Consider the following 15,934-nt stretch of genomic DNA (forward strand, 5'->3'; position numbering starts at 1 on the left):
CAGGGAATAAACTGACAAACACATGAGGGAAGACAAGACACACTAGACACACTATGTACAGACACACTAATGACGGGACTAGGAGCAGGTTGAGTGAAGAGGGACAAGGACAGGTGAGGAAATGAACCGAAAAACACTGGAAAGAGGAAAAGCTAGACAGAACAGGAAACTAGAGAACATAAACTGGGATCATAACAAGACCATTGATTGGTCAATGGTGCTGTCACTTTCTGATGCCTGAAGATAGCAATCCTCCATCAGTGGGCCAGACCACACCTCATTTTAAGGTGGGGGCAGGTGCATTTGCTATTTTCACAACATGGATGCTGGGTGTGAAAATGACAACTGCATCAGTCTGAAACTAGCAACGACACACTTGCACTGCGCCGTGCGCTGCCTTGTGGCTAACATAAGATGGAGCCTCTTGTCTTTGAAGCATCTGTTCACGGCTTCAAGGAGGATGACTTTCATTGTCTTGATTCCATCGTCAGCCACGGTTTCTCGAGTGAGAATGCGTTTAAGGACACTGACATTGGGGATGACGTCAGATGCTGAGTCAGAGGCAGAGCTTACTACCCTCGTCAACTCCTCAAAAGGGGCTAGAGTTGCGACTGTCTTTTTCAGTATACCCCACTGGTTTGCAGTCAGTGTGGCTGGCAGCTCGTCCCCCTCTGATTATGCATACAGGGCCTTGTGCAAGGAGGCACTTAATCATGTACTGTTGTTGTGGATATTTTGGTGGCATATTCAGCTCAACTGAGCCCTGCAAAATTATTTTTAATGAACCAATCAATGGTAATCAATTTAAGTATGAAAAAAAAACTCAAAATTCTACTAATTTTTGCTATTAGGATGTTCAGTCAGTGATAATAATGAATTCTCAATCAGAGTCCTCACTCACTATCGCGAGTAGCTGATGTCAGGAAAAAGAAAGGGGTTTAAATTCTTGAATTCTGTCTGGAGTCACTGCTCGGTAGACTTACACCACTGTCCAATTGGTTATAGGTCACGAGTAACAGAAGAAGAAAGAGCACATTAAACATGGCAATTTCCACAATTTGCCTGAAAAGTTGTCTGTGGAAGCCTTAAAGATCGATCACAATTCCCAAAAAGTTATGAGCTGTATAAAGTGAAAAACAGAATTTTATAACACCTGCGTATACTGACAACAGACTTAAGTGTTCCCAAGCCCATTGAGTAACATCCTTTATACAGTTGAGTGTTTCACAATGGGACGAAACTTGTCTCATCCATCCATTACAAGGATGCCCCTTTCATACCCAATCACTGCCTGTCATCAATGAGCCTGCCAACCTGTGGAATGTTCCAAACAGGTGTTTTTGCAGCGTTCCACAACTTTCCTTGTCTTTTGTTGCTCTCGTCCCAACATGTTTGAAGTGTTCAGTGTTGCCACAGTTACCCTGAAAAAGTAATCTGATTACTGATTGCTGATTACTCCTCTAAAAAGTAACTTAGTTACTTTCAAAAGCAAGTGATCAGTAAAGTAACTAAGTTGGATTACAAGTTATTTTATTAGTTACATTTAGCAGCTGCCCACAACACCCCCGCCGCCTCAACATAAAAATGACAACCGGTTTTGCCAATACTCACTTTATTGGAAGTGCATTTTTAACAGTAATGCCAAGCAAGGCATTGATAGTTGTAGGGATCTTGTTTATTATGGCACCAAACGAGGATGAGTCAACCGTGTTTAGCATTTCCACCACAACATACCGCCCGACCAACTTCTTCAACTCTCCCCCACTTACTTGTTTTGCACCGAAGTCCAGCTTTTGTTGTTTGGGTGGTGGGGGACCTCCTGCAGAAGTCGAGGCACAGAGTGTAAAATGAACCTTAATATTCTCATCTTTAGCTGACACAATCTCAAAATAATGACTGTATTTCCAGCTATGAAAACGTCCATCTCTCTCCTCCCTCCATTGTTGTTTGTGTTTGTGTCGCTGCGTGGTGTTGCACGTGAGGACACGCTGAAAAACGTGACTTGTCACATACGTGACATCACTCCCCGAGACGCAAGAAGAAAGCAAAAATATATATTCTTATGAAGGAAAATGACAAAATGATAGTAAGGCACAGTGACTTGAATAAGTAACTTTAATCTGATTATTGGTTTGGAAATATTAACGCATTGGATTACTCGTTACTGAAAAAAGTGGTCAGATTAGAGTAACGCATTGCTAAGTAACGCATTACTGGCATCACTGGAAGTGTTTGCTGCATAAAATGTATATTAAGCATATACTATATCTACAAAAATCAATGATGATGGTGTAAAACATTCAATAAATTGTCTTTATACTGCACACTGTACAGAATCTGAGGAAAACACAGCAGTCTATACTGAATATGCTTACTAAGAAGGCGACTGGCCAAATTGACTGAAAGCTGCAACTCGTGATTTATTTACGTTCTTCTCATGAATATGCAGGGAGATGGTGCCCGAAGCAAAACAAAACATTGCCTTTTTCCCAATAATTGGGACGTTTGAGTTTCTGGGAATATAATGCATATTTACACCACAGTGTTGCCCTAGATCACAGCAGGAGAGAATCTAAAAGTCCTAGCCAGAGCTCAAGAATCACTGAAAAGTGTGCATGAGGAAACTGCCTTGTGTTTTTATGCATAAATCAGTTAGATTTGTCAACTAGTGTGTAGGGGAGACCAGGGACAGTTGTAACAGGGGATGGTTGTAACACCTTGAATTTCTCCAATCAGAAACAACCTAGAGTGATGACACTCACTGTGCTCATGCTCAGTTAGTTTCCCTCCATTCTTGCTTAAAAGGAAGCCACATTTGAAACTTCCTGCAGCGTTATCTACAAGGGTGTTTTTGAGGTAAAAAAATTACTTTTCTTTCTGATGTACTTTTTTGGATGCTGTTATAAGATCAAATGTCTATGAATTCAAACAAGTATTATTAGAATCACTGTTTTGTAAGCTAAAAATAGAAATGGTTAACAAGTGTCAAACTAGCAGTCAAGCTAGCTCACATGAGATGAAAACATGGTTGGTGATACTGGGACAGTTGTAACGCCCCGTATGGACGGGACATGGACGTGTACAAGAGATTATCAGTGAACTGCAAACATGTGCGTGCCTGAAGGGAGCCTTGAATTTGATAAAAACAACTTTTCTATCTCTACAACTCATTTTCAAGACTGGTCGATGATGCTGAGGTGAGTGAACTGACTGGAGGCTGAAGGCAAGGACGAAATTTTGATTTCAGAGGTGGGGGGGGACACAAGTATTTTTAATAAAACTCCAACTCTTTCAGTTCACTGTGTTTTCTAGTAGTTCTTCTAGTTTTCTATTGCTACTTTTAAGTTTACTGTTCCCTTTTTTGGTTTGACTGGTTGTGAAGCATGTAGCAAAACATTATCACCCAATTCTGTGTTTCACCTTGTTAGTCAACTCCACTCCACTCCACTCACTCCAACACAGTACCACCAATTTTACACTTATTTTTGGAATATATGGTAAACAGACCTCATTTTATAGAGGAAAAAACTTAGTTTCACAATTCTCATGAATTTGGATGTATAAAATCACATTTGTAATCTGAGGTTTTACTGTATTTTTCCCTAAATCTTTCATTGTTGGTGTTTTTTTTAAACAGTTCCAGCCTTTCAACATAAAATAATACATGAAAATAAGTGTATCTCTTTGGCATTAAATATAAGCTTTTTTAAAATCTTGTTGAGGCTCTACAGTTATAAAAAAAATAATTGATGATAATAATAATAATAATAATAATAATAATAATAATAATAATATATTTTTATTTATCAGCACTTTAAATTAAACTCAAAGACACTTTACAAGATTATTGAGAGTTTTGTAATTGATGTGGAGGATCTTGAAGTGGATATGCTGCTTTATTGGGAGCCAGTGAAGGTGTTGCAGGATGGGTATAACGGATTTCTTTGAGTACCGTAAATTACCAAATAATAGCCAGGTTTCAATTAACCACAGGGTCCCTTTAAACGCCGGGTGCAGGTGTATATTTTGGTAAATAACTGCCGGTTCCAAATAAATGCTGAGTCTAATTTATTTATTTTTTTCAATCAAGGAAGAAGACGTGACCACTGACACTGCATGTTTCTGTTCTTCGCCTTTTTCATGTATTGTGCTTGCTTTCTGTCAGTCAGTATCACATTGATGATCGCCATGGCTCCGGTGCAGAAAAAAAAAAAAAAGTACAACTTGAAATTTAAAAATTCTGTTGTAAAATCTGCCGAGGAGAACTCTGGAGAAGCAGCCGCTAGAGATTTCTCTGTCAACCCCAACAGAGTGAGAGATTGGCGAAAAAATAAAACTGAGCTTCAGCGTCTGTCCGAGGAGGACAGCAACAGGGCCAGGCTGCCTGCTGGAGTGAGGAAGAAGGCTAGCGAGGAGCCTGAGATAAACATGCGGGAATGAGTCATCAGCAAACAGGCATGCCACGAGAGAGTGTCCCGCAAAATGATCAGGGCGATGGAGAAACAAATGTACGCCACCGTGAGTGACAGCAGAGATGAGGAGTTTCCTCCGCCGCAACAACTTCACTTGCAGAAGACGCACAACTGTTGAATTAAACGCCTGGTCTGTTAAGTGATTGAAACAAATAAACGACCCGGCTATTATTTGGTAATTTACATCCTGGCTGCGCCTAATTACCAAACGCACATACACACACGCAATCACATACGCACATGGACACCGATTCAAACGTTAATGTAAATGAAACCTCTGATATTACAATCCTTCTAGTGGACGTGACAGGCAGATTACAGTGGCAGATTAATAAGGACTCCTGGGCAACTAGCAGACCAGTGTGCAAGCAAGATGGAGTGACAGCAGGGACGGCCAATCACACAAGAAACAGCAGAGCCAATCAAGGAGCTTGTGGGCGGGTCTAAACTCATGGAAACAGGCTTTAGCTTGAGCGACCATTTTCCGCTTGACGCATCTCTGTTAAATATAGCGTAACATGGTTTTGGATGGTAAAAACTGCAGGGGACCAAAACAGCCTTTTGAAAATGTGCAGGGGACATGTCCCCTGTGTCCCCCCCCAAAATTACATCCAAGGCTGAAGGTAAAGTACGTTGCATTCTCTGTTAGAAAGACAACGAATTTGTCTTCAAAATAAGAGCTTTACATCGCACCCCATTGGAGTTTAGAACTGGGTTCTGAGCGGGGGGCCTTTAATTTGAAAGTAGCAACCGTTCGTAGCTTGCCGCTACAACAACAAGCCGACACAACCAAACAGCTACAGAGACCGAGGAGATGCTAGCATCTCCTGGATCTCAGCGACTTTCCAGTTGCTCATCTTGACGTCCGCGGATGAAATGATGGACTGACTGCTGTGATCAGCTGTTTCCTGGTTTTAAAACTCCCCGGCTGTGGGTCGCACAACAGTGCAGGTCATTGACACCTCCGGCCATCTCACACAATTTCCAGCATATCGACGTCTCGGATTTAGATCGCAGTGGAGGTGGAAAAAAGTGTACCCTGTGAGGCGTAAAATTGGCGGACCAGAACAGACCCCCAATATACCACCCTTTTGTCTAAATCCACGGACCTGGCCGCAAAAAGGACGGCCAAATTGGCGGCTTGCTGCCCAGTATAAAAACGGCTATTAACTATGCAAACAAGGGCAGCCATGCACTGCAGGCACACTGTCAAACAGAAGTGTACAAGAAGAAGGTGCAGGTCATAGCATCAACACAGTGCAGCCAGCACCATTCTTCCGAGCAGAAAGACGGCAACATTTTCATAACCCATATTCATCTTGTTAAAACTTGCTTTTTTCATTCTGCAGCAGATTGTGCTATTAAAGTTGTGTGCTGTTGCGCATTTCATGAGAGAAGTTGTCAGTCTCATTTCTTATATAGCATAATGTGACCATAGAGTTGCAGATATTGGTATTAAAGGGAGCTATGCAGTTTTGGCAATTTCTTTGCTGTTTTCTAGCCGGCCCAAAGTTGCATGGCAGGTTTTTCTACTCACAGAAACTGATCCAGCAAAGGGTTGCTGTGGCTGCTGGTTTTCATTCCAACCAAGTAAGAACACACCTGATTCAACTTATTCAATCAATTGAATTGTCTTCGCACAGTTGATTTGTTGGGTGTGTTCTTGCTTGGTTGGAATGAAAACCTGCAGCTACAGCGGCCCTCTACTGGATCAGTTTGTCACCACTGCGCTATGGGGAAGCGAGACGGCCACCATTCACCCCAGAAAAAGTCACAAACCATTCCAATGACTCCGAAGCTGTCAAGTTAAGGTAAATTAAGCAATTAAAGTAAAATGTGCACTTTTTTTAGGTGTTCTACCCATTTAATAAATTTCTTGCATTATAATTTGATGGCTTCACCACTTTTTTGTCATGTCGTATGAAAAAAAAGGTAATCATTACTTAAAAACATGAAATTAATAGGCACAATAACGTGACTGATAAATAATATTTTCCATATGATTGATTCATTGTGTATATTTTAGACATGTTACAACCATCCCTGACGTGTGTTACAACCGTCCCTGTACACTGGGGCGGTTGTAACAGTGGAGAGACTGTATTAAAATCAATTTTGCAACCTGTACATATTTCATAAAACTACTAAAATACATTATTTCAGCAGCTGACAGATTGAAGTTTATAATATAATAAATTGATTATTCCAGTGTAAATGGTTTTTGATGTATTGCTAAAATTGCAAAAAAAAAAGTGTTACAACTGTCCCTGGTCTCCCCTATTATTTTTTGGTTAATTTCCAAATTTTACGGCCAGAGAATGTCATAGATCTAAAACCAAACAGACAAAACGGTGAGATTCACAGACAAAAGGTCTTTTGAATGACCAAATGATTGTGGTGATACTTATTTCTGCTGTCTGTTATTATAAACTGAAGGGCATGTAAGCCATAACATTCCTTGGTGTGCCACAGCATCATTTCAGTACACTGTTTGGTTCTGAATTATATTTGTAATAGCTTTGATAAAATTCAACTTTATGCAGCTTGTTCTGTTGGTCTGTTAAAGGACTTCAAGGGGCCTTCCTTGTGTTTTAGTCTTAGATCCTTTCATTTTTATAATCCACACTAATGACAAGGTGCTGTATATTATTGATAAATCACTCTGTTAGTAACATAGAGCTTTGGGATGTTGGACATTATAGATTTCCCTCTTAAAATGTAAGAATTAAGAACTTTAATTAAATTTGATTTACTTTTAATTGAAGGTTACTGTTTGTCTCCTCTGCTATATAGTTTTGGCTTAAATCGCTCAGTGAACTACAGCATCACACTCAACATAAATCTGATAATATCGACAACTGCAGTTATGTGAAAGGATCTCTCCTTTATGGTCGGTTCTGTGAGCTGCTAATTTACAGGACCAGCTTTACAATATTTAAAACAACAAACGTATAAATAAAAAAGTAAATATCAAAGTATCCTTGAAAAAGATTCTGAACCCCAAATTGCTCTTGAAGTGTTGTAAAGCGAGGAATGCAAGTCCATTTACCATAATCGGACTGTTGGCTGTGTAGTCTTTATAATTATGTATTTTCACAATCTTATATTTTGTTAGTTTGATGACAAACTGCAACTGTCTTAAGTTGGAAAATTATCATTTAAATTGCCAAACATTGAATGTGTAGTTTAAGGTGCAACTCAAACAGGATAAAAAAAAAATACACAAGACTACAATGTATGTTCAGCAATCAAGAACAAACTTAGTATCCACACATTGGCAATACAAGTAAAAACTGACTGATTGTACATGATACATTGTGTCGTTATGTAATAAACCATGAATTAATAATGTTGGTTTATTTAACCTGTTAGTAGCCATCCATACCATCCATCTAACCATCTAGCACCATTCAAGGTCACTGACAGTCCAGTTTTTATTATTAAGCTGTTGTGAGTCTCTGAACCCCTCTCACTGACTGGATCAGACCATCCCTGTCAATGCCAAGATTAGGCAGCAATCCATCCGTCCGGACTCACACAGATCGCGTTGGGTACACACATGCCCTTCAGTGGATCAATATGGCTGCCATAAGGCTTATCAACCCTCACATAGGGTAGATGGGTGAGTGTAAGTATAGCAAGTTAACACAAAAACATGCTTTCACAATGATTTTAATTAAAGGGGAAGAAACTTTGTTAGAGAGTAATTTATTTTGTAATTTAGAGTGACGAGACAATAAGACAGGGTGAAAAAAAACCCCTCCAGATTTGCTTCGATTGAGAAAAACAAAGAATGGGGAATGTTACCCAAACTGTCTGAAAACCTATTTCCTGATTCAACATAGCCCCATTTGTGACCTCATCACTCTGTATGTTGTGTTCTCTACATAAACCTTGGGGGAACAATCTAAACATGATTTACCTATTCTCCAGCAGCAGCAGATTGTATGTTTAAGGTATTTTTGGGATCTCCCGATGTCTCCTACCTGCCCAGAAGGATAACTTGTTTGCCCAGGGCAAAACCAACGTTTGAATCCAGTATTTTTTACAGCCTGCCACATTTAACATGTTTTTTTGCCAGAAAAAAACATTTGATCATTTTAGACAGAGAGTGAACGTCGGTAGGATCATGGACATTACTTGCAAGATACAACCTACTACATGATAATAGATATTTTAATTTCAAATGTTATGTGATAACCACATGTGAGTGAGTGTGGTAAAAGAATGTGTGTTTCTTGCCCGAGATATTGATATTGGAACTTCTGACTTCTTGCTATCTGTATCTACATTTGTAGAGTATTGGTCGACTTCTAGAGATGACGGCCAAACTATGGATATAATTATTCTTTATTGGGTCCAGTGTTGCTGCACGCTTGTTTAAGGTTTTCAGTAAAATGATTACATTGCCATAACATGTTATGTATAAGTTATACTTTGGCTGCAATAGAAGAATCACTCAGGTTTTATGCCAAATAATTATCATAGACAGGGATTTAACCTTTGTATTTTGGTGCATAACAATAAGTTTTACATCGAGGTTCTCCGTTATTCCTAAGGCACAGGTCATACAGTATTTGACATTTGTTGATAGAAATTATGAATAATGATTTTTTTATTTTGCCAACATTAATGGCAGGATAAGGTGCAGTTATTGTTGATCCTTCATTAAATGTGTTCTTTAAATACAAGATACACCCTTTGAATCTCCGCCTGCTGAAATAAATGGTAAATCAGTAAATAGATCAGTACAATTTATTTGATTAGTTTAATAATACTAGGGTGCCGATTAGCTCAGTTGGTAGAGAAGGCATCCCATGTACAGAGGATTTGTCCTCGCTGCAGTGGCCCCAGGTTCGAGTCCTGGCCTGAGGCCCGTTGCTGCGTGTCGTTCCCCTCTCTCACCCTGTTTCCTGTTATCTCTGAAGCTGTCCTATCAATAAAGCCATACAAAGGCCGAAAAAATTGAATAAGGCTAAATCTCTCCTATTCCTATTTACTCCGTTTACCTTTTCCAAGTGATTAGACAAAATGCCGGTTGGCTGTTGTTCCTGTGTGGAGGTGTTTTACGCTGTCTGCCAGGTGAGCAGATGCCATCACATGATGGATGTGCTGCCACCGCCCAGCAGAGATCTGCCTGAGAGCACGAGGAGAGGAATGGAGCTTTACAGCTGATGACAATTCAATCTGACATACATGAATGCACTGGGAGCATGGCATCCAAACAGTCATGAATCACTCATGGGCCCAGGTACACCTACACAATGTAGGTGTACATTGTAGACATTACAGAGTGTATGTTACTTCTACACCTGAGCCAATAAACAAACTGGGTAATAGATGCATCGGTGGCAGCAAGTGTAAAGCTGTTTAACATAAGAACACTCAGTTGAGTACAAAACTGCATCTTATGTGGTTACTATCTAATGCAACACCATTCTCACAGTGATCATTATTTCATGCCATCCGTCCCTCCATATTTACCTGTTGTCTTAGCAAATTTCCCATGAATGGAAGTGTTTGCATTAGCAGGAAAAGCTGCTTCATACTACATGTTGTCAATTACTCTGATCTGTTAAAGACTAGCATTGAATAAAGTGTCTGGCTCACTCTGATGTATGCCTCCAATTTCAGAGTTTAAGGTAATCTGTTGTTTTCATTCTTTTCTTCAGGAGAGGTTTAGAGAAGCCCGGTCAATTAATTATTGATGTGAACTAGGGCTGCCAGATCACTAAAGCTGTAACTATTTGGTAAAGGTTTTGGGATGAAACAGTAGAACAAGTACTGTAGTGCTGCAGAGCTTACCTGGCCTGCAAGTGTAGTTCTCTAGATGTAAGAAAACATTTTGTTTGTTTGGTACAGATGTCAACATATGTCACATCATCATTATTGTCAGTGAAAATGAGAATTGTGATGCACGATCATTCCCACTATACATGACTCATATCACAATCATAATATCTATCAAAACATTTTTTTGTGTACCATATCGTGTAGCCCTTCAGTGAACTACTGATGTGGGGCTTAAGGAGATACTGTAGGTTCAAGTAAACCATTAAATACAGGTTACTGTCATTATTCCCTCAAAGAAACTGGATCACTATTTTCATCCGACTAAAGCACATCTGCACACTGAGTAGATAAAGTCCATGTAACAATTAATATTTCGTACATCAAGTTTGATACAGTTTATGTACAACATATGTAAGCTGAGCATGATCAATGTTTAAACAAATTATTCTGGAGGTTTTCTCTTAGATGTAAATTACGTGCATTGTACTATTCTAATTTATTTACCCCCACTACTGACTAAATTTGTTTTACTGAGGCTTTTGTTTTCATGCAGATGAAGTGTTTCATGACAAATACCTAAAAGCCAAATGAATTGGCTTGGCCGGATAAAGGCCCAGGTGCATCTGTTGCCCTGAAAATGCCATATGCAATCTCTGAGCAGGACAAACAAATGGTCATTCAATCCAGTTCAGTAGGATTAGGCCCAGAAAATCCACTCTGCAAATTAATTACAGCCTGACAAAATGGACTCCAGAAGGTGCTTTAGTTCTGCGGCAGAGGGCTTTACATGGTTGAAAGGACCCATGTATAAACTGCCTGCCTTCATAGCTTATGGCCACAGGGGACAATAAATCTGAAGGGGAAACAAAATGTGTCACTTCATTAACACACTTGATTAGAGAACAAACCAAGCCAAGACCTAAGAGGAGTTGGAAAATGACCTTATCTCATCCCTAATCCCATATTTAGTGATGATAAATCACAAAACCATAAGAAAAATGATAACATCTACATGTACTGGAGTTTATTGATGTTCTTTGTAAGCCTGTTCAGTATAGGAAAGTTGATTTGACAGCCTGTGTCAGAGGGGATCAACACTCGCCCAGTTGGGTTAAAGTAACTGGTGATTGATTGAGATGACAGATGGGTATCAAACTGAAAGCCATCTGTTTCCCACCACCAATGAATAAATTAAATTTGAGTTATAACTTCCATACTAGCATACTGCTAAAAACTTACTAGGGAACTTACCGATAAGCAGCTACAAGCAACTTTTTTGCTGATTCTGGCAGCCTATGTGAACAAAAAAAGTTATGAGAGATCTTGATCTTGTTCCATTTGTTCCGAAGCAAATGAAATAAAATTTTTCTTAAAAAATGTATCTATTTGTAGTTTAGAGAAATGATATTGCACTGTATATGATGATGGTGAAACAAAGTCAACTTTGTTTTAGTACCATTCATACACATAGGTCATTTGTAATCCTGCAGCAACAGTAGGTTGCTCAATAATAGTGTTTTGTTGAACCAAAGGGTTCATTTAAGTTTGTAATAAGTTAATAACTAACATAAAATGTTACATTATAAGCCATTTCCTCTGCTGCTGCCTGGTGATATAGAAGTATCCACTGCCGTACCACCAGACTACAGAGCAGCTTCTTTCCTCACACTTTGAGGCTCCTTGTTCATCCTCAGTACTCCAACATAAAAAAATAAGTTTTAATTTTCAGAATCCATTGGGCATTAAAAATGACTATAGTAGAAATGGTCGTCCTTCTCACTGATGGTGTTGTTTGCTTATGTCATACAGAGACATCAGTATTACATTTTATAAGCAGTTAAAAGTTCCTTCCTCGTTGAATGGTCACCACCTGTTAATAAGTAGTTTTCTGATCACTTTGGTCAGGGTTCCAAGTGAAATAAGCTTATTGATACAGATGACTGATTGGTCTGCAGTGGATTAGTTCACGTGATTAGAGTAGCATAGCTTCTTTGTGTGAGATGGTGAGCAGCAGAGAGTGACAGTCAATTTAAGTAGAGCAGTGGAAAGGGTTAGCACTGAAGTTGTCAGTTTAGCAGTCAATTTACAGTGTAAGAGTTGAGAGTGAATCGTGGCTGCAGCATTGACTCCAAATTAAAGTACTTGTGTTGTTTCCCAACTTCCAAAAGGTGAAGGGGGTGCTGCACTGCTTTGCAGATTGGTAAAAAAAAACAGCCCACATTGAGGGGATAGTACCTGCAGCCAAATAAAACCCAAAATAAAAAGAAGGAGCGAATCGAGTCCAGTCCAGTCCAGCCATAGCCTGAAGTAGAAAAATGGCATAAGGTGCACTGGAGAGAGAGACAGCTTCATCTTCTATCGCAAAAGATTCATCTCTCTGCCTCTCTGCAGGACTCAGAGCTGCCTGCTCACATTTAAAGCTGTTGGAGAAGAGCAGAGACAATTGCTACTGACTTGGATTAGATACAAAGAGTGCAGGCTCCCCTGCTGTTAGTACTGTCTGTCTTGATTGAAAGATAACTGTATACTTTATTACTGAAATGCATCAACACTTTGACGTAGCCCTCTCAATGTAAACCCCCACACTCAAGCATACGCAATGAGAATTTCATTATTTTTTTTCTAGGGCTGTGCTAAAAAGTAGATATGGCGCTATATTACAATAATTATCTACGTTATGTACTGCATCGATTTCCAGCTCCAAAAATGTATATTTTGAAATACAGTATTCATCTTTTAACGAGTAGTGAATAGCCTACAACATGTAGATGTTGCAGTACGGCAAGTTGTCTCAAATTGCCGGTTGCCATTTCCGGCAGTGTGAATGAGTCGGTCACAGAAGCAGGGATCAGTATTGCTAACACGGCTGATAAAATAGTGTACATTCCTATTAAATGAAACATCCTTGGTACACTCATGCCGCAGGCTTGTGCAGCAGTGTGGCCATGTCACTCCATGGTCCATGTATGTGATGTGTTGGGGACAGAGACTTACTTAGCAAATCAAACATGAGCTCGGCAGATTAATCTAGTTCCCAGACTAGTTTGGAACACTCCACAGGTAAACGGGTACATTGATAACAGGTGATGCTGTCATGACTGGGTATGAAAGGGGCATCCTCAAAGCCCATAGTCAACCACAGAAACGATGATTGGGTGTAGAATCATTTTCCATGCTGTTCAAAGTGAGAGTGCTGTCTAGCCAAATAGGTATCTTTATGACTGGACAATTTCAGTTTCAGTACCATTCAATATATGGACGGTAGGGAGACGCAAACTGTAATTATGGGTTCTTGAGGATAAAACACGATTTTTCTTGTCAGCATTCAACTTGAGATTTAGGAGACATGTCTGAAGAGCATTAAAGGCAGTTTGTGATCTTGATACAGCTTGACTTGAAGTTGTACCAAATACAAACAAGACTGTCAGATGCATTAAATGAATATTAGAACAAGGGTCATTGTTAAAGAATATCATCAATCCAACATAGACTTCTGAGGAGGTTGTTACAGCTTGCAAATCAGTCAAATATATGGGAAACCAATATTGAACAAAACATCCAAACCAGGTTGGTGTAATTTGTTAAGGGTTAAGTGTGGTGGTCCAGCAGTGTTTAAGGTGATTGTCATGTGTTGTACAGTTACAGACTAGATATGAGTAGCTAGTTATTAGAACATGAAAATCTCATATCGCTGCAACTGAAGCTATGATAAATCAACTGATTTGTCATACTGACTTTGTAATATAAAATAGCCCATTCAGCAACAGAAGACTTTGATATCCATCCAGTTTGACTACAATCTTTTAACAATGATACATTTCATCAATGGTCAATATCAAGTTTTAGAGTAACTCCCATGCTAAATCATTTTCTCCCTGTCCCTAACCCACAGTGAAGCCCCTCCCCCTGTCTCCATTGGAAGCCCAGTCATCAGCGCCGGTGAGTGGAGCTGGAGAGCGGCAGGCCTTAGAGCTACGGGTCCGGGCAGTGGAGGAGGAGAACCGGGTACTGCGCCGGGAGCTCAGCCGGCCACCCAGAAGCCCGTCTGCACGCCTTCCTAACAGTGGTCACCGTGGCAACCAAAGCCGAACCCATTCAGAAGAGGGCACTGGCGACAATGAGGGCCAGAAAGCTGCTGCAGTGGGGAACAGCTCAGACTGTGTCCAGCAGCCAGCGGTGGATAAGTGCGAGGTGAGATATGTTTTATGATATGTCTTAACATTTCTGGCTATAGAAATGTCTGTCTTGTGAAAACTACTAAATGCTCTTTGGTAACACACCATTCAAAGTCTTTTTTTGTTCAGTAAAGCATACCATCATATTATAACTTGGCTTTAGCCTTCCATTAGCCTGGTCCTCAGCAGTGATGGTGTTGGTTTGCTGTTGGGATATGGCTCTCTGTTTAACGGCTGGATAATGTGAGAGCTTAAACACAGCCATGCTGTGATCCCCACACTGAAAGTACCTCACAGCACCACAGCATATCACCTTTTAGCTCAGTGGGAGTTTGTCTAGATGACTGGAGGAGCCTATACTTACAGGTAATCTGTTGTCTTTGTATATATACATTTTTCAACAACCTGGGCCTTGTTTTTAGTCACAGTTTTGTTTCAATATCGTAATATGTGCCATTCAGTCCAATAGTTTTTGGCGAGCGGCACAATTAAATTATTTTACCCCATTTCAAGTTAGCCAGGCGCTAAACCCGGTAGGCAATCTAGGTATTTTCATAGCTTTTCATAAAAGTCAAGCTTTTTGGCTTCAAAACACCACTGAGCAGCTTTCACAGAAATGAACGGGGCTCTGCCTCCAACATTGTGTTGTGGTGATAAAACACCCTTGAATAAAACCGCATCCCAAATTTCTCCCTTATTTAGGCGCAACCACCAGATGTTGATAACGCGTCATCACTTTGCGTGGCATTATTTAATGTGTCCCGGGTCTTGTGTTTAGATAAAAGCCGAGACGAAGTAACAAGAACCTGTGTCTGCTGCAATGTCAATTGACCCAGGTGTAAATGCTGAGTAAGCACATTCTCATTGCACACAAAACCCATCGAAGTGGGTTTAAGTGGGATTCTTGACCTGTTGGAAATTGGTGTAACCGACATGAAACAATGTATAAAAAACTGTGCATCTGAGCTTAGTGGCTCTTTATCACATACACTGACTGCTACTCATCCATGGCCAAGTTTGCCATAATTCTGTGCTAGATGTTTTAATATAAATATTGATGTTTAGCACCAGCGTATTGATAATTGTATCACAAGAGTGTCACCATATATTGCCATATTGATATTTTGTCCCACCCATACTTCTTGAGCACAATGATTTCACTCAATTTTCCTTAAACAGAAGGTTTTACCGGTAGCACATAGAAAAGTAAGCATGAGATATGACACTTGTAGGTGGGTTGCACTTATCTTAGGAAGTTATTTTCACCCTAATTACGGTTGAATTTATCGACAAATAAGAGTTCAAAGCTGTCATTTGTTTAAACGACATACATCAAACGTTTTATCAGTCAAGTGAAGTGAGATGTCTGCGCAGAGTCATAAGGATGCTAAAAGACAAGGCCCTACCAGCCACAGTCTGTTCACCCTGCTGCCATCTGACAACAGATACAGAAGTATCCGCTGCCATACCACCAGACTACAGAGTAGCATGTCT

At 39.9% G+C, this 15,934-nt stretch overlaps 1 protein-coding gene across 3 annotated transcripts in view; it reads left to right on the forward strand.

Moving 5' to 3' along the window:
- large1 (LARGE xylosyl- and glucuronyltransferase 1) overlaps positions 1 to 15,934 on the forward strand; it is a 140,490-nt gene that overhangs the window by 52,402 nt on the left and 72,154 nt on the right. For all 3 annotated transcript variants that reach the window (XM_030440154.1, XM_030440152.1, XM_030440153.1), the window contains exon 3: positions 14,158 to 14,456. In XM_030440154.1, the coding sequence (XP_030296014.1) occupies positions 14,158 to 14,456 (299 nt within the window). The remainder of the gene's footprint in view (positions 1 to 14,157; positions 14,457 to 15,934) is intronic.

This window comes from Sparus aurata, chromosome 14, assembly GCF_900880675.1.
Source record: "Sparus aurata chromosome 14, fSpaAur1.1, whole genome shotgun sequence".
NCBI classification, from domain to species: Eukaryota; Metazoa; Chordata; class Actinopteri; order Spariformes; family Sparidae; genus Sparus; species Sparus aurata.